Source organism: Musca autumnalis, unplaced genomic scaffold, assembly GCF_047663935.1.
Source record: "Musca autumnalis isolate F117 unplaced genomic scaffold, ASM4766393v1 scaffold_1, whole genome shotgun sequence".
Classification (NCBI taxonomy): domain Eukaryota; kingdom Metazoa; phylum Arthropoda; class Insecta; order Diptera; family Muscidae; genus Musca; species Musca autumnalis.
Genome location: NW_027411644.1, coordinates 184,060,693 through 184,085,283, shown reverse-complemented (window position 1 = coordinate 184,085,283; position 24,591 = coordinate 184,060,693). Strand labels below are relative to the sequence as shown.

Here is a 24,591-nt window from a genome sequence, read left to right as displayed (position 1 = left end):
TTTGGATATTTTCGCATATAACAGCCAAACCATTGGGATTTTCGATCCAACACAAAGACAAACATTGTAGCCAAGACAGTAATTGAAAACTCTCTAATACATCGCAAAAGCATTGGAACGCTCCTTCAGGCAGTTTTGGCCTTAAGAATGTGCAAACTTTTCGGAAAATGTCGATAAATGACATTGTGCTACAAAATTTGACCCGAAAAATATTCAAGTGTTCTGATGCAAAATTATATCGTGTTGGGATCCATGGACAATGACAATGCCTTTATTTCGTTTGGGTCACTTCGTTTTATTTTTTTATAACGGTAAAAGTAGTGAAAATCTGGGTTTCTTACATTTTCAAATTTAAACGTGCATATCTTATTTTTTCCACAACGGATTTCTTTTGATCCTTCTTCCTTTTAAAGGGGTGAATAATGTCTTTTGAATAAGCTATTATTGTTTTAAGTCGGTTAACAAATGGCTAAGTTATAGTGGTTTATGTCTGAAAAACCCCACAAATAACCTATAAAGGAATTTCTCATAATTTTCAAAATAAATATTGAACAAAACAAAAAAACATTATATTTTTGAAAATTATGAGAAATCCCTTTATAGGTTTTTTGTGGGGTTTTTCAGACATAAACCACTATAACTTAGCCATTTGTTAACCGATTTGAAACAATAATAGCTTATTCAAAAGACATTATTCACCCCTTTAAAAGGAAGAAGGATCAAAAGAAATCCGTTGTGGAAAAAATAAGATATGCACGTTTAAATTTGAAAATGTAAGAAACCCAGATTTTCACTACTTTTACCGTTATAAAAAAATAAAACAAAGTGACCCAAACGAAATAAAGGCATTGTCGTTGTCCATGGATCCCAACACGATATAATTTTGCATCAGAACACTTGAATATTTTTCGAGTCAAATTTTGTAGCACAATGTCATTTATCGACATTTTCCGAAAAGTTTGCACATTCTTAAGGCCAAAACTGCCTGAAGGAGCGTTCCAATGCTTTTGCGATGTATTAGAGAGTTTTCAATTACTGTCTTGGCTACAATGTTTGTCTTTGTGTTGGATCGAAAATCCCAATGGTTTGGCTGTTATATAAGAAAATATCCAAAAAACGTCAATAAAAAACTTAAAGTCAAAATCGGGAGGCTCGATTTTCACGGTAGATATATGGTCCAGTGGACTTTTTTGCTCAGTTCAATCCCAGGAATCAGAAACGCGAAGGGCTCATTAAGGTTTTTTTGCTTCCACACAAATCGCCCCACCCTAACGAGCACATTTATGTGAGAGTTATTATAATTGCTTTTGGTTTGGTACTTATGTTAATTTGGGTTTGGCGAATTGCCTGCCCAGATGTTTCGCTTATGATAACACAAATCTAATATAGTTGTCTCTTCCTTCCATTTATGTTTGTTAAAAAATTGAAAATAATAATATCTCCTCTCTGCATTCGTTGAAGTTAACCCATATAATGGAATTTCATGACGATGAGATTTTCTAATCTAAACGATGGGTAACATTAATTTTCAATTTGTTGTCCATTTTCTGTTATTAACGCTCATCGCAGGAGACACACTTTAGATGTTCATTCAACAGGAGAAAATCGTTTTTACAACACCTGCTGCTTTGTGATGCCTGACTGGCATTGATGACATTGATGTTGATAATAAAAGAAATGATGATAAAAATGGCGGCCACAACGGCGGTGAAGATGATTCCCAATGCGATGTTTACAGTTTTAATGCGAAATCATTTAAATTCCTCTGGAATTACATAACCACCTTGGTGAAACTGGTTATGAGCGCCGTAATCATATTAAAGGATAGAACAGTGGGCTGGATAGAAAAAAAAAACAGTAACCATTAATCCCACTGTGTTTTGTGTTAGTTTATTTTGTTCAACATGGGAGCCGTAATTTATAAAGGAATGCCTTGTTCCGAGCTATTTTGGTTCGTGTCAGATAATGATGAACCCCGGGCCAGCATGGATCTGTTCCGTTTGCCAGATCCGCATCCACCACAACAATGGTGAGATGTAATGGATGCAGGGAATGGGTGTACTTCGAGGGTGCTTAGTCACTTCTAGGATCATAGCGATAGATATGTTGCTGCTTGCTACGCCAGATCATCTCCCAGTGTGTGACACACCCCCGCACTCTTCCCAACAGCACAAACGCAGCATTTAACACCACAAGTTGTTGTTCAGCTTTCCGGAAATGTATCCTTCCTGCAATTCAATTGCAACGGTCTCCGCAATAAGGTCAGCGAAACTGTGGACATAATTAGTCGAAAAAATATCATGGTCGCTGCGATCCTGGAAACAAAGGTGACTGCCACCTGTAGCTTGCAACGTTGCGATGGTTACAACGTTATGCGGAAGAATAGCACAAAAAGCGGAGGAGGAGTAGCAGTAAAGAGTGATACTGCCTATATAGAGCTGATTAATGTGTACATACCGCCGATGTGCCTGTGATTAGTTCTCTTTTGGAGGGCAATAACCGTCTGGTGCTATGAGACTTCAATGCCCGTCCTAGGTAATGACCCGAGGGGTGCAGCGCTGGCTGAGCAAATTGAAATCCTGTAAAGTTGGCAGGGTGGTCCCGCTACTGAAGCCCGGCAAGAATGCCACCAGAAGTGAATCGTACAGGCCAACTTCCCTCCTGTCGCCAGTAGCAAAGATTCAATAGGCAATGTTTCTCCTCACGATGAGAAGTAGTTTTCCAGTTGCCCAACATTATCATGGATTCCGAGAAAGCGCATAGTACAACAACAGCATTACACGCCATGTCCACACATATTAGTAGAGGAGTGAACCAGAACGGGCTGAACAGCTATCGAAGGCCTTCTATACCGCCAACCAGGGACGTACGCAGGATTTCATTTCGGGGGGGGCCCAACTTCACCAAAAATCATGAAAATTAAAAATGTTATGTATCGTTACGTAAAGCTATTTTAAAGTGTTTTTTATGATTTTATGTATGAGGGGCCCTAAAAACCTCTTGGCCTGGGCAACACGCAGTGTCGCCAGACGTCATTTGACATAATTTTTAAAAATTTGGATTTTGGAAATCCTTTTGGTGGAAGAACTTCCATGCAAAAAGTGCGAATATGTGGAATAGATATATACAGTGTTTGGAGGATATAAACAGTTCGACCCGAACATAACGCCGTTTATTCTTTAAAGTACATATGGTAAATTTCAAATTTCTTTGCAATTCCATTGGAAGAAATTTAAAAATTTTTTGCGAGCACATCCGCAATTTTTGGAACATAGATTAAGAAAAAAGTTGTGGTTCCAAACCTTTTCGCTTTCACAAAATTGGATGCTGCGCTCCAAAGATATGTGGGGTTTTATTTCCTTATAAAGAACATATATTTAAAAATTCAATTTTTGCTGTAAGAAAATGTATATATAAAGCGTTAACAGCATTTAATATCTATCCGTAGATGCCTAAATATTTACTAAATTTATTTCTATTTTCGCGGAGTAAATCTTGGAGTAAATTTAAGTTATTCTAATTTAGAGTTCAAATAAAACTCGAAAAAATAAATTAAAAATACTACAGATTCTAGACAACGCGTAGAAAAATATGAGACCAAAATTTTAAAGATAGGATTTATAACTGCCATATTACAGCAACAACAAAAGACGAAAACTTATTGTTGGAATATTATTTCAAAAAATATATTTTTTGTTTAATACGAAAAATAGAAAAAAAGATTTTTGGGAGTTATTTTACTACTTCGCTAAATTTCGATGCAAGGACTGACGGACTTTGCTGAAACTTCTTCGGGGAAAATGCGATGACAAACCCGAAAGTGTATTTGCTTACTTTGATAAACAATAGGATTAGGAAATAGAAAGTAATATTGAAATTACAACCAAAGAAAAAACATAAAAGTTAAAAAACGTATAATTCGCGAATTAGTTAAAATCAGTTAAGGCGCATGCGCTTTTCAGATACAGCGAGTGCATCTCTATCAATATGTAGCGATTTTCCACTTTTCATTCAGCGGCAAAAGTGTGCCGTCAGCTGCATCTTACTGTTCAAAAAACCTTAATGTGGGCAAAAATTGCGCGATGTACATAAGATTATAAGGCGCATCCGATTTCAGTGACCGCCTATAAAAATACGTCATTATAACAAATTTTAAACACATTCGTCAAGAACCGCGGATGTGCTACCAAATTCTATTTTATACGAAATACGAATATTGCTCCAGAATCTCGGTAATTTATGCCACACGGTTTTGGAAAATAATATAATCGCGTATAAAGGATTACATTTATGTAAAAATAACCAAAGAAAATCGAGGTTCAATGCGCGGAATCATCAAAATATAATTCTGCAGAAATTCCTACTTTCAAGGTATCTATAACCCCCGTTTTAGTGGATGGATTTGAAAGCGGGAGGGTTCGTTAGATCTGGCGCGTAAAAAACTAAAATCACGCGGGGTTCAAGGGTACCTGAGTCACAGTTGTAAATTTTGTAGCCAAAAAATAGGGTTTTAAAGAAAATTTACGCACCAAAAAAATCCTATTACGAGGGAACTGTACGAAGCACACTCATGTGATATACATCAAACGACGTGGAATCACGAGTTCTACAATCCAATAAATAGTTTGGGTATTTATCTGGTTGCGCCCTCCAATTATAAGAAAAATTCAAAAAACCCATATTTCAAAACTTCAAAATGTCAGCATCGATTTTAGGGGGATGCAGTGTATATATCGAAAAGTCATACATTAGAACCATGTTGCCCAAGGGTTATTCTTCAATTCTTTCTTTGATCTCAGGTCTGAATTTTCCGTGGTTTGACCAGAAATCAAGAAAGAACACAAAAAAAAAACTTGTAAACTTCAACACATTTTTACCAATTTTTTAATATTACCACCAACACAGCTTCCACATAAATTATTTGTTATGGTTCATTTTATGCGACCTCAGCTAAAACACTTCAATTAATATAAATATATTCATATTGTATAAAATATATTGACAGTTCGCGACTTATTAAATGGTGAACCTCACCTTCAACGATTGTAAAACATTTTTGAATATTACCATCTATAACACACTAATTTCAGTGCCATTAAAAACGTTTTGTATCATTGTAAGAAAATAACATTCTTTAAGTGCATTCAAAACACCAAAGCTTTACTATTTTACCAGAAGTGATAGAGTCAATGAAATCCAACTAAACATTCAGAAAGTTACAATAAATAAAATTATCAGGAGCTGGGCGATGCAATCTACGACTCATTGACACCGAATCCAACTCGTAGTACTGTTTGAAACTTTGCAAAAACATTTTAGCTAAATCCTGAAAAATAGATTGAGTCGAAAAACTCCATCTGATACATCAATGGTTTCCAACAACCAATCACTTCTGTCAGCACAGCGGAGGCAAACTTATAAAAATTCATAACTTTTGATAATATCGCTGTAAACAAGCCCTCAAGTGAATCGATCCATATTCGAAAGTACTCTAGGTCTCGAAAAAATCGAATTGGACTTTGCTCGCGATTTTAGGGAAACATTTTGAAGTCTGGCTGGGGAAGTGTCCAAAGGAAGTTTGAACAAAATATTACGAGATCCAAATTTTGGACAGAACCTTTTGATCTGTTCGAGAGTTATAATGCGCTCGAGCCATACAGACTGACGGACGGACGAACTGGGATAAATCGACTCCAAATTGTAACGCGGGTTACATTTTTATCATTAGCCTTACAGCTGAGGGTACAATATCAAGGTGCTCTTGAACCAACGTTAAACCGGGAAGTTCTTGCATAGACGAGAAAAATCCAAAAACAAAAAAAAATCGCTGTCAAAGTTCACATTTTTAGGTTTTCGCGACTTTGCTTGGAAACTGCAAGTCCTATCGAAATGGGGCTAAGGAAAATGGTGTAGCTTTGAAAATTGGCTCCTCGGTTGTTCTATTTTTGAGATATATAAGTTTAAGTTGGGAAATTGCTGTCTTGACATTGTTTGATAAAGAGACGATACAGTCAGTGAATTGTCCAAACTTGAATTTCTATATCTCAAAAATAGTAAAACTTTGGAAAATATCATAAAAGAACAAGAATTTTCTCTGCTACAACATTTTCTTTATATCCATTTGGATAACGCTTGTGGTTTTCCAGCAAAATGGTCAAAACCTGAAAAACCCTAAAAATGCGTTTTTTTTTTATTTTTTTCATCTATAAACCCAGGTGTAAGCTTCATTCGTTTAAAGTTGATTCAAGAGCACCGTTATATACAATACAAATAACAGCAGATTTTAATACAATACCAAATAACCAAAGTTTGAGAAATAATTTCGTTTACGGTTGCTTTCAGCTACGAATTTGTTACTGATAGGAAAAAATTCAGATGGGCATGCTACTTATAGCAGATATCATCACTTTATGATGCACAACAATAAATTTTGCTCCATTTCTCCAATAAGTTAATATAAAATAGGAATACAAAATTTAGATACAGGCAGTATATCAATTTGCTAATTGGTTTTCGAGATATACTCCACGGAAACCCCTTGATATGTATGTCGTACATATTGTCCAATAGGCACTTCATTTTATGTACTTCTAATCCGCACAATAATGAATTTGTAATCTTTTGAATACGAATTCCAAAACACAGCCATGGCATAAGGGAGTAATTCAGTTTTACTGGAAGTTTCTTTCAAAGAGCGAATTCAAACAAAAAAAATGCAATATTTCTTCAGACAACTTGTTGATAAAGTACATTTTCAGTACAGAACCTTCAGAACAATATCAGATTTCATTTGAAATTTCAAATACAAAAATTATTTTAGAGAAAAAATCGTAATAATTTGTTAAAGTAGCTCAAAAAATTTTGTCGGACCAAACCATTTCGGGGGGGGCCCGGGCCCCCCGTGCCCCCCCCCTGCGTACGTCCCTGCCGCCAACCATGCCAAGCTGTTCGAGGATATAGAGATAACCCCTCTCCAACCGTGTTTGAAACGTTAGATAATCAACTATATATGCGGACGCCAGTCGTTTGTGGAGTTCAGAAAAAAGATGCCCAAAACCATTAGAGTGAAACAGGCAGTTCCCCAAGGAGGGATGATATCTCCCGTAATTCTTAACCTCTACCTTTCTGAAAATCCAAACCCTGATTGTACGATCTTGGCGTGTGTTCCTGTCGTCGATGACATACATATGTGATAGGTTAAATGTCTACATAGCTGACCAAATGCAGTTTCTCCATCTGAGGAATAACCGCCGCCAAATCCACTGCCGCACTGTTCACCACTTGAACGGCTGAAATGAGGCTCTCACTAAATATAGTGGCCGATGGTGCATTGATTCCGACCACTAACTACCCCAAAATATTGGATGTTAAGTTCGATAGCATGTTTAAGTCGTCCGCGCGATCCGCAGGTATTTGCGATAAGATCAGAAGTAGGAACGTGTTCCTCAAATCGTGGGACGGCAGCACTTGGGGCACTGACAAAGAAACCTTGTTGACCACTTACAAAGCAATAGACCGGTCTGTGGTAAGCCATGCGGCGCCATCGTTGTATGAAAGTGTTAAAGCTACACAGTGGAAGAATATTCAAGGACGGCATTCTGTCCTGATGGTACCTCCTCTTGACACCAGTGGACCATCTTCATGAGGAGGCAAAGGTTTTGCCGGTGCATCAACACAACTGGATGTTGTCAATGCAGTACCTGCTTGGGTGTTATCGCAGTGGGCATCCCTTTCACGATTTAATGGAGCACTTCAGGAGAGATCTTCATGATCAAGAGAGATAGGTCCAAAGGTATTAACAGGAACCTCTAGACCAACGAGCCTATCAGGCAGGCTTGGATAGCAACAACACCGTCGTAGTGGCGCTGGCATAACAGATATACCGTGTGAATGCCGTACTTGGGGACCCCCCATCTATCGCAGCAGATAAACGCCGGCTGCCAAGGCAAACACGAGTGGTTTTAACCCAGTTAAGATCCGGACGATGCACCCGCCTGAATTCGTATCGGGACAGAATTAATGCCACGATAACCAACACATGCTTAGCTGCCTAGCTAACCACACTCACTTGTCTCCTGATCCTTTTTGGATGCAACCAGTCCAGGTTGCGGAATTTTAGAGTACGGATACAAAGGAAACAGAACCTGATAAGTGAAATAATACTCGATCAAACATATTTGAGTTGCTACAAAAACAATATGGCCCCATGTATTTAAAATATTATTTTTGACAGAGTTTTATAATTAGGTACAGGAGTTTCCATTACTCCTTGGATGTCTGGTATTGAAAATGGGCTATATCGGTCCACGTTTTGATATAACCCCCGTAGAACTGTAACTCCCGATTTTCGGTATTTTCAAGGTTTTAGCCTCACTATCACAAGTCTTAAAATTTCGTATTAACTTTTCGTTGGGAGCATCAAAATTTCCCCGAGAAAATTTGTTACTATATGTCCACGTGTTATTTTAGCTGCCATAGAACGGTACCTCCCGAATTTTCGGTATTTTAAAAGTTTTAGGATGAAATTTCGTATTTAGTCTTCGTTGGGAGACTAGATAGGAACAACGAGATCTGGCAACAGATCAAATTTTGAGGTTTTCATTACGAATTTGTAGTGGGAAAAACAACAGCGATCAGAACATCCCTGAAAATCGGGAAAGATACAGCATACGTTAACTGACATTATCATATATAGAGTGTCCAAATCCGAAACCGGTTACCCGGTTTTGCGTTTAAACCGAAATGGGTTTTCGCCAAAATCTTCATTTTAGGTTAACCAGTTTTTGACAAGTAAAAAGGTATCAGTCTGCTTTGCCGATAGAGACTTGAAAAATTTATCTATGGACAGATCGAATACCGGCTACACCACCAAGAGCATTTCCCTATAAATTATGTTTTTAGGAGTTTTCGGAATTTTGTGGTCCTTTTGGGACGTATGAACGGCGGAGAAGGTACCTAAAGGAATGGACCGCATAGTTCATTATGAAAGTCATTCCTTTCGATAGATATCGCGCTCAACAGTGCATGGAATCATGAACTTGCTCACGAAAAATATAATATCGCTGTTAACAGTACCACAAGGACTACCTTCGGAAAAAACTTCCAAAAGATCCTCGAACAGACCATCAATTGCACTTAAACAAAAATATAAAAGAGTTTTCGTGCACACCAGCCACTACACATCGTGGCCCTATGGTGTTTTTACAGCTTTCGCGCGATGTTCTCAGGAATTATGGACTTGCACCTGTGGAAGTTACACGAAATTATTTGAATTTAAACAAGTAAGAAAGGCGTTAGGTTCGGGAGGGCCGAACTTGTTATAACCTCCACCACGTGTTATGTTGAAGTAAAATGGAACAATTACACCCAGAGAAAAAATTACAACATCCGTGTATGAAATGACCACATCCGTGTATGATAGTGTATCAACCACGTTTGGTGTCAAAATGAGCACGCCGTTGTCATTTTGACACCGAGATTTTGGCAACGGTTTCAACAACAAACGTGCATGAAATGAGCACATACGTGGTCATTTCGAGCACGCCCCTTTGTCAGATTGTCAACGCTTCGTTGTCAGATCGTCAACGCTTCGTTGTCAGATTGTCAACGCCCCGTTTTCAGATTGAAACCAATGGTGGTCATTTTTTTGATATCCGTTCCTTTCCCATTTTATACCCTTAGTAGAAGAAATGAAACTTTTTGAAAAGTATTTTATTAAACGTAACCAATTACATAAATTCAATATAAATACATATTTGATTTGACAAAACAATTCGAATTACATATATTCAATGTATAGAAACAGATTAAATTAACTTAACTCTGAAATAAACTTTTCTATTATTCATAAGATATAAGTGAAATGGGTAAGTAATAAAATCTAAAATTGGTATTTAAAAAGTTGTATCCCCCTTCAGAGAACCAACTTCATACGAAGCTCTTGCATCGGACAACTTCGGCCATTCTAGACGAAATGTATGGCTACTTAAATTTTTTATATCTCTTTGCCGTATGTTAAAAGATCTTTTCCATTTTCGCAGATCGATCCCCAATCATTACATTCTCTTAGTATCCTTAGCTTTCAATGAATTTTCAACTGATTCATCAACTTCGGGAACATCTTTGTTGCAAAAATTAGGAGACGTGTGAGTTGCTGCTTTGCTTGTGCTAGGCTCTGAATTCAAAAGCTTTATTTTTTGGACTTCTTGTTTCTATACTTGGCATAAAGTTTTCCGCTTGCGTTGTTCTTTCCTTTTCTTGAAATGTAATAATAATCCTAAAAATAAAGACGTTTTATAAGTTAAGAAACTACATAATCAGATACGTTATTTATATTGTTAATCTTACCCTCATTTCGTTTTCAAGAGGAAAAACGGAACAAATTTCGTCCAATATGCGCATATAGTCTTGAGCGTAAAGAGTGACATTGTTGGTTAAAATATCTTCAATAATTATATTAATTATATCATCTCTTTGCTCGTCACTTAATTTCTTATTAGCACTACTACATTCAAGCCCTAGTTTCCCCTTCGAGGTATGTGTTAACAATTCCTTTAGATCCTATATTAAATAAAAAACTACATTAACTATGCTTACACAAATATTACTCTTACTTTACCTCTGACAGAATTCCTTTGGCTTTTGAGCAGTTCGAACCTGTAGTGTCGGGAGTACCGGGAGTACCAGGAGTACTTGCAGGTGTCTCGTTGCGTTTTCACCATTCACCTATTTTAGATGGAACTGACATAGTTTCGTCATCAATCCCGAGCTATTGTTATGACAATATTAATACTGAGTTCAACACTGTAATACAAATAATACGTACCTCTCGTTTTTTCCAAGCAAAGAGCTTTTCTCTGAATTCAACACGCAGTCCCACTGCTTCCTTTAAATCTTCTTTTTTCAAGTACTGCAAACTGTGATGCTAAAAGAACAAAAAAGAATATTCTTTGTTAATTACACTGATTAACTGAAAACTTCATTTTTATTTACTTACATTTTAAGTGTTCAAAAAGCGACTCCATATTTATTCCTTTTAAGAACTCCATTAACATATAATCGTCCTCATTGTATTCCGCATCTTGACTGCTGCAATGGCTTGTATCGCGAACCACAACAATATTGCCATCGATTTCTAGCAACTCACCAATGATATTTTGAGGCTCTTGCGAATTAATTTCTTGAATATTATTCATTTTCAATAAATTTTTTGCACAATGCGTCCTTTATCTTTCAATAACACAAAAAAATGGTAAATATGCAGCCGATTGCACACGAGTAAAAAAATGACAACGGTGGTGCATGATTCATACACGGTCGTTGCTAAAATGACAACGACCGTGTATGATTCATGCACGTCGGTGTACAAAGTAACAACGGTGGTGCATGATTTATGCAGGTGGTGGTGTATAATTCATACACGTCCGGTGTCAAATTGACAACGACCGTGTATGAATCATGCACCACCGTTGTCATTTTTTACTCGTGTGTAATCGGCTGCAATTACCAATATTAAAAACGCAACGTTGTCATTTTGAGCACATCGGTGGACCAATTAAGCACGGCCGTTGTTGGTACCGAAAGTTGACCACGTCTCGGTGTCAATTTGAGCACGTTCGTGTACAATTCACCAACAGCCGTTGTTGAAAAAAATAACAACGGGTCGTTGCGAAAATGACAACATACGTGCTTGATTTCGCAACGGGGTTTTTCCCTCAGTGTAGTTTCCTTTCGTTTATGAAAAAGACTAAATACCAAATTTCAGCAATTTAAAAATACCGAAAATCGGGATGTACCGTTCTATAGGGGCTATATGCCGACACAATTCTAGGGAAAAGTTGTATACCCCCAACGAAGACTAAGTACAAATTTCAGCCAGTTCGAAAAAATATTGAGGCCACAACCTTTAAAGTACCAAAAATCGGAGGTATTGTTTTATGGGGGCTATATGAAAGCGTAGACATATACCGACAAATTTCATATGGAAATTTTTGTACCCCAAATGAAGACTTTGTACCAAATTTCAACAATTTCGGTGAAATATTGATGACACAAACTTCAAGATACCGAAAATCCGGAGGTACCGTTCTATGGGGGCTATATGAAGGCGTGGACCTATATCGACAAATTTCCTATGGAAAATGTTATACCCCCAACGAAGACTAACTACTAAATTTTAGTAATTTCGGTGGATTATTGCGGCCACAACCTTCAAAATACGGAAAATCGGGTGGTACCGTTATATGGGGGTCATATGAAGGCGTGGACTTTTATCGACAAAATTCTAGGTGAAAGTTTTATACAGCCAACGAAGACTAAGTACCAAATTTCAGCCATCTAGGTGTGATAATTAAACTCAAAATTTGAAAATACCGAAAATCGGGTGGTACCGTTCTATGATGGATATATCAAAACGTGGACCGATATAGCCCATTTGCAATACCAAACATCCTAGGAGTAATAGAAACTTCTACACCAAATAAGAAAGCTCAACCTTGATTTCATTGAAATCATTTCAACAGACGCACGGCGTTACGGTCTGACGGACATGGTTATATCGACTTAGAATATACGTACTTCATAGGGTCCCCGATGAATAATTCGATGTGTTACAAACGGGATAACAAATTTAATTATACCCTCCATATTATGGTGGTGGGTATAAAAACTAATAACTTTTCACATTTGATTGAATATGTTGGAAACATGAATGATCCGTTCGAGAGTTATCGTGCGCTCCAGCCAGATAGACGGACGGATGGACATAGCTAAATCGACACAAAATTGTCTGAAACGATAAGCATGACTCCGACGATGTGTATAAATTCAATGAATGAGGATTAACTACAAAAACACGTAATGTAGGATATGTGGTGAAACGTGCAAAGTTCCGTATTGAACTACATATCTACATATCTGCTTCATCCGAGATCGTTATCGTAAAATACTTGTAATTTCAAAGTATAGTCGAACTTTGTTGTGATAGTTCCAATCATCAGGTATGCATTCGACTTGCAAAACGATGGTAACTGCTACACACACCCTATCATCGCATCTCCAATCTGGAACAATTTGGCATGTCCGCCTTGCAATCTGTATGCCTGGGTTTGACTGTCGCCGTTCGGATTGATAATGTATGTGTGTGTTTCAACAAATTGAATTTTTTTTGATACGCTGCGATACATACATTGTGAATACGTTTTTTCACTAATCCAACCCATAGTGCTGTGTTTACACCGATCTCGTCCACATTCACTCTTCGTTTTGAAAGAGCAAAAAATGATTGTGTTTTAGAATAGAATACAATAACATTGTTAATGTGGTTGGTTTATGTAATCGTTTTAACAATACCACCAACAACAACAACTGCAGAAACCGCATCAAATCGTCTAAGATTACGGTTAACACTTACGAAAACCACAAATCAAGAATCAGGTGAGCGAAACTAATCATTCTTGCGGATCTCGCCCAGCAGTTGAGTTCTATTTGTTTAATAGCAGTGGTCTGACCATACTGATGATGATGATGATCCAATGACTCCACTTTTAAACACTTAATGGTGAATCCGTGTTTGAATGCTCTGGTGGTGCACAGCATGGTATTCACTTGCTAATAGGAAAAAAATGTTTCTTTCTTATGACCTATGATTGAAGTCAGTTTGAAAAGGAATTAGAATTGGAATTTCTCTGTGGTAATTTTCCCATTAACTGCTGGTCATTGAATGATTTAGAATCAGGTGCGTTTTCCTATGTGATATGTTGTGACGAAGTGGGATGAAGTAAAGAAATTGATACATATTTTTAGTAGAATTTATTATTAAATTGCTTATTTAGTTATTTCCTTTCACATTGTATGAATTTAGTAATGTGGATAAAAAAATTAAAGAAGAATGAAAAAAAATTAAGTTTGATCTTTTTGTGTGCGAAATTTTAAAGGAAGTCAAATCTTTATAAATTTAAAAGCGCATATTTCATTTTGTAGAATTTACTTTTTTACATAAGTGTATATAGCAAAACGGAGTTTTGTCTTATTCAAGATTCTTACAGCACTATTTGAAAAACTCCCATTCAGCTGAAGTTTTTATTGAAATCTGTACTTTATTATTAATACAAAGTTGTTTTGTTATAAGTTTGAATACCCTCAAATACTCTTCGTAGTAATAGCCCACTCCGATGTTTGAAGATCAGGATTTTGTAGGTGATACACTTTCAAAATAGGTTACTTCAGGTAAGGCCACATTAGGCAAATATTTGCTCCAGCGACAGTCAGTGTGCGCTTACTGAGAGCAAGTGGGCGTAAATAATGCATTGACATTTATGCTCACTTACTCTTAATAAGCGCACACTGAATGTCGTTGGAGCAAATATTTGCCTAATGTGACCTTACATTTAAGCACAGTGAAATCCATTCTGATATAGCTTATCTATTGAGATTGGACACCCGAGAGTTGTTCAAAGTTCGAATTTGAAGAGGAAGGCAATGACACAATGTTACCTATGCCAATCATTGTCGCTCGAAGGTCATACTCGGGTAGCACTGGACTTGACCTAATATATGGTTATTTACGCTTTTGAACATATGATTTGGAGAGATATTTTTTCGAGTGACATTTGGCTTCAGTACTAGCCTAAGATGGCTATGAAGGATAGTCTACGAAACCACATTCTTCATGAGTAAAGGAATTTCTAACATCCTGCACAGTTCTATGCTGTTCTAGCAACCTATCCAGACCGTTCCTCTCTCAATTGGCACCTTTACTTATAGTTTAGCTTTTCAGTAGATCCTATTTGGGTCAAATTTTTTACATCCTCCACCGTATTTTATGTTTATATTTCCGTTTGTAACACAATGAAATAATCAAAATATATTTATATATTCTTGATCAGGGTAAAAACCTGAGTAGATCTATGCATGCCAGTCCGTCCGCCTGATGTAATCATTCTAGCATCCACAAAAATTGAGATCTTGAATAATGCTTCTTTTGTTCGTAGGCAGATCAGGTTCGAAGATGTGCTATTCTGTCAGCTTTTTGGTATAGCCCCCACATAACAGTATTGCCCGATTGCAGGTATTTGGACGTTTTAAGCTCCGTTTTCAGACGGCACACAATGGTTCAGAATCGTTTATCCTGGTCAAAATTCTGTAACTTTTGAGCGGATAGAGATATTTTCATAAGTCTTTTTATACCCTCAGCATTTATGTTAACGAGGCAAAATACGGACAAAATATGCCTCATCGAAATAATGGTTTTAGACCTCAAGTATGTTTGGACGAAATCCGTTTCAGGCAATTTGGAGTTTATTTAGCCATGTCCGTCTGTCTGTCTGGCTGGCTGGAACGCACGATAACTCTCGAACGGCTCAACCCATTCGGTCCAAAATTTGGTTTTCGTAATATTTTGTCCAAACTAAGTTTAAGCCGACTGATACTTTTTTACTTGTTTTGTTAAACAATCAGCTTTCAGACAAATTATAAGCGGTCAAATTCGGTCAGGTAGTTGCAGAGAAACCCAAGGTCAAAGTTAAACTTTTGAGTTTTTTTACTATTTTTACATCCTCAGCATTTATGCTAATGAGGGTATATACACTTTCATGCGGGCAAAATGTGCCACATCAAAACAATGGTTTTAGACCCCAAATATGTTTGGAGTGGATTTAGCCAGGTCCGTCCGTCTGTCTGGCTGGAGCGCACGATAACTCTCGAAAGGATCAACCGATTCGATCCAAAATTGGGCTCTCGCAATATTTTATACAAACTTAGTTTAGTTCGAAGATGGGTTACATCGGTCCACTCCTTTCGGTAAAGGCATCAGTTACTTCCTTTACTGATCGTCCCATGATATCAATCTCATCAGCATAAGCAAGTAACATGTGGCTCTTGCTGTATATTGTGTCATTTCTTTTGATATTTGCATCTCATATAACTTTCTAGCAGAATGTTAAACATGACACACGAAAGGCTGCCTCCTTGTCTGAAACCTCTTTTGGTACTGAATTGTTTGGAGAGGTTCTTTTCTATTTTAACTGAGGACATCGTGTCAGTTAAAGTCATTTTACAAAGCCGGATGAGCTTTGTGGGGATACCAAATTCAGACATGGCTTGGAATACCTTTGAACGCAGCGGAGGCTGCCCTATAATCGACAAAAAGGTGGTAGGTGTCTATCGGGATATCTTGGGTCTTCTCCAGGATTTGCCGCAGGGTAAATTTCCGGTCAATAGTGGACTTGCCAGGTCTAAAGCCGTATTGGTATGGTCCAATTATTTCGTTGACCATGGGCTTTAGTCGTTCGCACAATATCCCTGACACTATCTTGTAGGCGATAGGGAGAAGATTTATGCCCCTATAGTTGGAGCATAAAGTATTATCTCCTTTCTTATGGATGGGACACAGGATGCTCAAGTTCCAATCGTCGTGTACGCGTTGTTCCTGCCAGATGGAGCTAGCAAGCTGATGCATACACCTTATCAGCGTGTCGCCTCCGGTTTTAAACATCTCGGCTGGTAGGCCATCAGCTCCTGCTGCCTTATTATTATTCAGCTGGTTTATTGCTGTCTTTACGTCATCGTGGCCGGGCGGTATACATTCAATACCATCTTCTGGGATTGGATCTGTGGTATCTTCGTCGACTTCTCTACTATTGGATACCAACAGTTTGGAAAAATGCTTTTTCCATATTCTTAGCACACTATATGTATCAGTTACCAAATTGCCTTGCTGGTCTCTACAGGAGGATGTGCCTGTACCAAAGCCATCAGTTTGATGTTTCACACTTTGGTAGAATTTTCGGACTTCATTCTGACTCCTGTACATTATATTTTTTTTTACACTCCCGCTTTTCCATTTCTCTCTTTTTCCTTCGGAAAAGACGTTTCTCCTCTTCCGATACATCTCTCGTGCGCTACTCGTTGCTACTGATTGTAGAGTAGCCCTATATACCGCATTTTTCTCTTCGGTAGCAGCACGACTCTCCTGGTCATACCATGGATTCCTCGGTGGAGGTCTCTGGTATCCAAGTATGGATTTGTGGCTGTTTGCATGGAGTGGGCAATACTTTGCCATTGTGCTGATATGTTATCGGGATGAGGAGTGCTTTGATTAGGTAATTGGGTCAGTAGAGGGCAATATGCTGTGGCTATGTCTTGTGATTGCAGGTTACCGATGCCCAACTTCCTTGTTGTGTCTGTTCGCACTTTGTTTGCTACGTTTAATCTTGTACGTACCTTTGGTGCAACAAGGTAGTGTCCCGAGTCTATGTTTTCTCCTCGAACGAACGTACATCCAACATGCTCGATGAATGTCGTCCATCTATCACAGCATAATCAATTTGATTTCTGGTTTTCTGATCCAGAGACAGCCAAATGAATGCCTTATGAATGTCGAGATGCTTAAATCTGGTACTGCTAACTACCATGTTTTTTGCAGCTGCAAAGTCTGGGCCAAAGATATTCTCCTTTCCAATTTTGGCATTAAAATCGGTCATATGTTTAACGTGGTTTTCTCGTCGGCTGGAGTAATTTCAGTCGGGTCCAGTGTCTCCATAAGGACCCACTAAACCTTACGAAATGAAAAGTATTCTCCCTTTCCTGGGGGCTTAATCGGGGATTTATTGATTAAATACTAATTTACAATATACTTGTGCTTAAATGCGATAAAAATGAATTCAATGAGTATATATTTGGATAAATATTTGGCGAAAGTATAGGCAGACTCGCTGGGGTTTGGCAGCTGAGGAGCTCGTGTTGAATTGGCGGGTTCTTCTTCGGGGGAATCGGTGTTGTTTGTGTTCGATTGTGGATGATCGGGAATACTATGTATTAGGTGTTCGGCTGTAGATGATCGGGAAGATGATGTATTCGGTGTTCAGCTGCATATGATCGGGAAGACGATGAATTCAGTGTTCGGTTGCAGATGATCAAAAGACGATGAATTCGGTGTTCGGCTGCGGATGATCGGGAAGACGATATTTTTTTGGTGTTCGGCTGTAGATGATCGGGAAGACGATGTATTCGGTGATCGGGAAGGAGATATTTTCGTCTGTCGATGTTCGGGAACACGATGGGTTCGGCGTTCGGATATTGACGCGATAATTTCGTCGCTCGGGTGTTAGTCTAGTACTACGGTTTAGTTTCTACAGTGTACTGCTATTACTCAAACAATGGAACAGATGACCCGAAGTCCCTGTATAACTGAAAAACCCAAAGGTCCAGTGCCTAATGGAACAGATGACCCAAATGTCCTATAACTGAAAAACCCTAAGGTCCAGTGCCGAATGGAACAGATGACCCGAAGGCCCTGTAGAAATGAAAAACCCGAAGATCCAGTGCAATTTATTAGCTACCACAATTTAATGGGTAGCTTTCAAAAAGTATTCCCAACTCTGTAATGCCAAGGTGTACGTTGGCGGATTTAGAAGAGTCTTTAGTTCCAACCGGTGTAGCTAACTCCCTGCATTAGCCAGCTCGCCATCAGCAACCAACTCTGAAATATATGGGTGACTCGAGGCATGAAGTGAATGCGAATTATTCGCCCTAAGCACTGACTACGATGGTTGCAAAAATACACTGGAGTTAAATGTACTATTGTGTGGTCTGTTATACCACTAGTGTCAAGTAGAGACAATGTATGGTGGAGTATTGTCAAAGCGCTTTTTACCCATGACTGTAAGGGTTTTCTTGGTAGTAGTTGTTGTGTTATGTACGTGATCATATTGTCACGTTACAGTTTCTCTAAGTACTCGTAGGATATATCTTGGGTCTGTTCGTCATTGTCCTCGGTTGGAGCATGAGTGCAGATAAAGCTAATGTTGAAGAATTTTGCTTTTATCTGAATTGTAGCAAGTCTTTCGTTCACTAGAGTGAAGCTGGAGACCAGATGTTTTAACTTCCGACGAACTACAAATCCGCAGCTAAACTCTTGCTTTGTGTCATGGCAGCTATAATACAGTGCGTTACCTTTAGGTTTTGTTGTGACGTCTTTCCCAATCCATCGTATTTCCTGTATGGCGGTAATGTCGGCCTTGTACTTTTCAAGTACATCTGCCAGTGCATAATCTGCACCTTCTCTATAAAGAGTGCGAACATTCCAGGTGTAGATTCGCAGAGCATGGTCCTTAAAACGTTTGCGGGGTTCGTCAACTTTAGAGGGATTTGTTTTTCTTTTCTTTGGTTTTTTCATAGTAGGCTGCTTTTTTCTAGGGGAGGGTTACTAACCCGGCGCCCAAACCCAAGTTTTTAACGTTTTTATGGGTGAACGCGCGGCACATTTTAGCTCACTACCTTTAACGGGTGTTAAAGGCAGCTACCCCAGGTGACACCACGGGGAGGTCAGTGTCCACTTGAGGTGAGAAAGGGACCAAGATAAGTCCTGGACTTTGCCATGTTAAAGCCGGTCAGGACCGTTCCTTTGTATCTTTCATCCCCTACGTCACCCACCTTCTCTATAAAGAGTGCGAATATTCCAGGTGCAGATTCGCAGATCATGGTCCTTTTTCTAGGGGAGGGTTACTAATCCGTCGCCAAAACCCAAGTTTTTAACCTTCTTAGGGGGAACGTTAAACGGCAAATGGTAGCTCACTACCTTTAACGGGTGTTAAAGGCAGCTCCCCAGGTGCCGCTTGTAGTGCGATTCTCTAACTCATTTTTTGAGTTACCGACAAATGTCGGTAAAATTAAAATGCTTATAATTTCGGTAATTAACGATATTCTTCGGTAAGTTAGCGACCAATAAAAAGTAGTCGTAAAGTTCTACTGATAACAACAGTGTTGTCAACTTTAATTTGAACTTTTCATTCATAATTTTGCGTTTAAATGTTACCGATTTTTGTCGGTAAATCAAAAAATGTGTGAGAGAATCGCACTACTGGTCTTTGCAATGTTAAAGCCGGTCAGGACCGTTCCTTGGTATCTTTCATCCACTACGTCGCCCAACAATAACGCGCAGCTCAATTCATTATAATGGCCCATGATTAAGATCTCAATCATTACATCTCAATTCTATCCTCAATAATTCGAAATATATTCGTTAAAAAATACAAAATAATTTCACTTACTCTCTTTCGATTAGGAAATCCTGTCAACAATCATAGATTGATTGCAATTTTCCTTTCACTTCACATTTGGTACAGAAATTCATTAACAACTAATAAATGAAACAAATGACTCATGGAGAAAAATTGATTTTCATGTTGTGGCATTTACTTCTACTTTGTCTGCTATGTCTCTTCAATCGATTGGATATATTTCTGTTCTGTCTGTTGGTATATTGCAACATTGTTTTGCACTTTGGCCAATTGAAAGAAAACAATAAAAGAAAAGTCAAGTACCATTGGTAACCAACCAATAGTAGAAATGACTGGAGAAAAGGGAAAGACATTTTGGTTACAAATTAACTCAAATTGCTGTTTGTGTTGCTACATTTTTGTGTCGCTGTTGGTTCAGTTTGTCGGTCATTGTTCAATGACCCACATTTCGTGTCATAAACAGTTGCAGTCAACTTTAAGTATCCAACCTCACTCACGTCTCCTCTATTCCGGGTGGTGGTTTTTAGATTAGTTTACTACCATCAACTTTGATGTTGGTTAGTTAGTTAGTTGGCTATAACTTAATGCAACAACTTTGTATTATTGTTGTTAGTGGTTTTACTTTAGTTTAACAGTTTGCAGTTCAATATTGCTCTCTGCTACAGTTCAACACTTTGCGGTAGGTAATTAGAAATGTAAGGTGAACATTTGAGGTCAATGATATCGTTTAAATGTGGCTACTTCATGTTACTTGAGTTCGGCAAAAACCCACAAAAATACACTGAGAACGAGAACAAACGAGATGTTGTTACGATAAAAATAAATTAAAACAATGTTGCAAGTGATGTTCCTGCTGCGGTTGGTTGTACACGTACTTTAAAGGACCTGAAAAAAAAAGAAAAGAAGTGCATATAAAAAAATTGTTGCAAGATTTTGTTTCCATGTCGCAGCAGATTAAAAGTGTAAAGTTTTTATTCAAGAAGTTGTTGTGGAAAATGCTTAATTTTTGTTGCATTACACTAAAGCTACTGATTACGACTAGAACATGGCAGGTATTACATGGGGTTAACAAAAAAGGAAAACAATTGAAAGCTGAATTTTGGTTTATGGAAACGAGGTATGCAATTATAAAGTTTTCAAATATGGTACGCGAGAAGACAGATGGTGCAAAATAAATTTTAACTTCTACTGAAATTTGGGTACAGTTCTTCGTGAAACGTCAAATTTTTATGACTCCTATTCCATAAAGTGGTCCACTGTTGGCATTAAGATAAGTTGATCGTTAAAATATCAGGCGATGTTTATTGCTTTGGGTCTGAGCGAACATACTATAAAGAAACAAGTAAAAAAGCGTTAAGTTCGGGCGGGCCGAACTTTTCATACCCTCCACCATAAAATATTCTGAACTAAAATGGTATAATTAGTTTTCATTCCTGTCCCCAACTTTACGGGGGTACGTTAAAATGTCAGATAATGTACATAAAATGCTTCATTCGGGAGGCTCTTTTTATGGTGCCTATATCTAAATATGTATGTTGACAATTTTTGGTGGGCTAGAAATTGGGAGGTACCGTTATATAGGGGTTATAATAAAACATGGACCTATGTTGACAGTTTTTGATGGGAGTCTTTAATGTCAAATAACTCATAATTCGGTTAAAAATTGTAGCTAGCTAAAATACCGAAAATCGGTACATAACGTGGGAACTTCAAATGTCATTAACAGCTGGTTCGTAGGTATGTGGGCTATACGAAAATATGAACTTAAATGAACCATTTTTGTTGACTTTTAAATTTCAAATTACAGAAAGTTCGTCCAAAAAATAAAGCTAAGGTACGGAAAATCGGGAGGTTTGTTTTGGGGCTTTACCAAAACATGGACCTACGTTCGGTTAAACATTTTAAGTAAAATCCTGAAAGTACCGAAAATCGGGAGGTATCGTTATATTGGGGCTATGTTGAAAATTGTTGATGCAGATGTGTGGTGACCACTACAACCTTCAAATGTCAAATTACAGTTAGTTCGGTTAAAACTTGTAGCTAAAATTTCCAATTATTGAAAATTGGGAGGTACCGTCATATGGGAGCTACATCCGAACATGGAAGAACTTCAAATTCAAATTACTGCAAGTTTGGTTTAATATTGTAGTTAAAATCATTAAAATTCTGAAAATCGGGAGGTACTTTTATATGGGAGCTTTAGCAATACATCGACCTTTCTTGACAATTTTTGGTGGAGAGGTGTGGTGACCAATAAGAAATTCAAATGTCAAATTACAGATAATTCGGTCAAAACTTGTAGGTAAAATTCTCAAAATACCGAAAATCAGGAGGTACCGTTATATGGGGCTATACCAAAACATGTACCTATGTTCATAATTTTTTCGAATATAAGTTTTTTGGTCACTAAGAACACTAAATATTAAATTATAGTTAATTCGGTCTAGAAATGCTACTTAAATCGTCAAAATTCCTGAAATCTGGCTGTAACGTTATATGGGGGCTATTCCAAAACATTGATCTATGTCCACTAGTTTTATTATATAAGTTTATTGACACATAAGAACCCTAAATGTCAATTTATAGCAAAATCGGTCTGAAAATGTAGCTGAAAACGTCAAAATACCGTAAATCGGGGGTACCGTTATATGGGGGCTATACCAAAACGTGGGCCTATGTCCACACCTTTTGTTATATAAGTTTATTGACACTTAATAACCCTAAATGTCACATTTTAGATAAATTGGTCTGAAAATGTATCTAATAATGTCAAAATACCGTAAATAAGGGGGTACCGTTATATGGGGGCTGTACCAAAACGTGGACCTATGTCCACAACTTTTGTTATATAAGTTTATAAGTTTATTATATAAGTTTATGTGGGCCTATGTCCACACCTTTTGTTATATAAGTTTATTGACACTTTAGAACCCTAAATGTCAATTTATAGCTAAATCGGTCTGAAAATGTAACTAAAAACGTCAAAATACCGTAAATTGGGGGTACCGTTATATGGGGGTTATACAAAAACGTGGACCTATGTCCACAAGTTTTGTTATATAAGTTTAGTGACGCTTAAGAGCCCTAAATGTCAAATTAGACCTAAATCAGTCTGAAAATGTAGCTAAAAACGTCAAAATACTGTAAATCGGGGGGTACCGTTATATGGGGGCTATACCAAAACGTGGACCTATGTCCAGAAGTTCTGTTATATAGGTTTTTTGACACTTAAGAACCCTAAATGTCAAATTATAGCTAAATCGGTCTGAAAATGTAACTAAAAACGTCAAAATACCGTAAATCGGGGGTACCGTTATATGGGGGCTATACCAAAACGTGGACCGATATAGCCCATCATCGAACTTGACCTGCCTGCAAACAAAAGATGCATTTTCCCAAAATTTCAGCGTCCTATTTCCATTTTTGTGGATGCTAGAGTGATTACCACAGACGGACGGAAGGACGGACGTGCACAGATCGACTCAGAATTTTACCCTGATCAAGAATATAAATACTTTATAGGGTCGCAAATGAGTATTTCAATGCGTTACAAACGGAAAAACAAACTTAATATACCCTCCATACTATGGTGGAGGGTATAAAAACCATAACCTTCCTATACGCAGCAAGACCCCCTCCCGACAAGACAAAGCTACGTGCGTCCGTCCATTAGAAGTAGTAATCTTACTCCAGGCTGCAATTATGGATCATCGTTGAAAAATGCAGGATCTGATGATGACCGTAACAAATTTAGCGGTGAAATGGACGGAAAACATATTTTCTCCGTTTATGTGCTGCTCTGTAGGTCGTAATTATGCTCCCATCGATGCAAAATTTTAAATAATAATTTTGAAAAAAAAAACATCTTGTTTACATCCCTGGTCTTGGGTATTACATGGTTGGAATCATATATGATCGACTTGCCGCTTGTAGTCGGCGATAAAATTTAGTTTCAACTGACATACAGATAAAATCAAGAGAAGTTTCCTCATACCCTTTCTGTTATATCCGCGATAATTTGTATTACAATCTAACTGGTGAAAATGTCTATTCGTGATGGGATACTATTTAAAAAAAGTAAAGAGTCGTTAAGTTCGGCCGGGACGATATTTCATACCATCCACCATAAAATAGTCTAAACTAAAACGAAATAATTAGTTTCTTTTCACAATTTTAGATGGAAACATTTTTCGAATACAGATATCCCAAATGCCTAAATTATATCATCTAATCTAAAAAATGTGTTTAGCCAAGTGAAAGGTACCATCAAAGTGTGGACCTATCTTCACAAGTTTTTGTGGAAAAGTTTTAAGTGCGGTGACTTCGAAAGACAAATTACGCGTAGTTCCGTCAAATAATGTAGGTAAAGCCTTCAAAATACCGAAAATCGTGTTATATGGGAGCTATACTAAACCATGGACCTATGCTCACGATTTTTGGTGAAGAACTTTCGTGACCACTGAGAACCTCAAATGTTAAATTACAGCTAGTTCGGTTCAAAATTGTAGCTAAAATATTCAAACTACCGAAAATCGGGAGGTACCGTTATATGGGAGCTATTCCAAAACATGGA

At 37.8% G+C, this 24,591-nt stretch overlaps 1 protein-coding gene and 1 long non-coding RNA gene across 2 annotated transcripts in view; both read right to left on the bottom strand.

Annotated features, from left to right (window-relative positions):
* Positions 1-9,912: 9,912 nt before the first annotated feature.
* Positions 9,913-11,195, bottom strand: LOC141389559 (uncharacterized). Its single transcript, XM_073961228.1, has 5 exons — positions 10,993-11,195; positions 10,826-10,916; positions 10,619-10,702; positions 10,348-10,560; positions 9,913-10,276 (listed from the first exon to the last, which is right to left on the bottom strand). The coding sequence occupies exons 1-5, from the start codon at positions 11,193-11,195 to the stop codon at positions 10,190-10,192; spliced, it is 678 nt and encodes a 225-aa protein (XP_073817329.1). The 3' UTR covers positions 9,913-10,189.
* A 9,569-nt stretch (positions 11,196-20,764) lies between these two features.
* LOC141390983 (uncharacterized) overlaps positions 20,765-24,591 on the bottom strand; it is a 139,891-nt gene continuing 136,064 nt past the window's right edge. Inside the window, exon 3 of the long non-coding RNA XR_012409538.1 lies at positions 20,765-20,903. This is a non-coding gene — a long non-coding RNA (uncharacterized lncRNA). The remainder of the gene's footprint in view (positions 20,904-24,591) is intronic.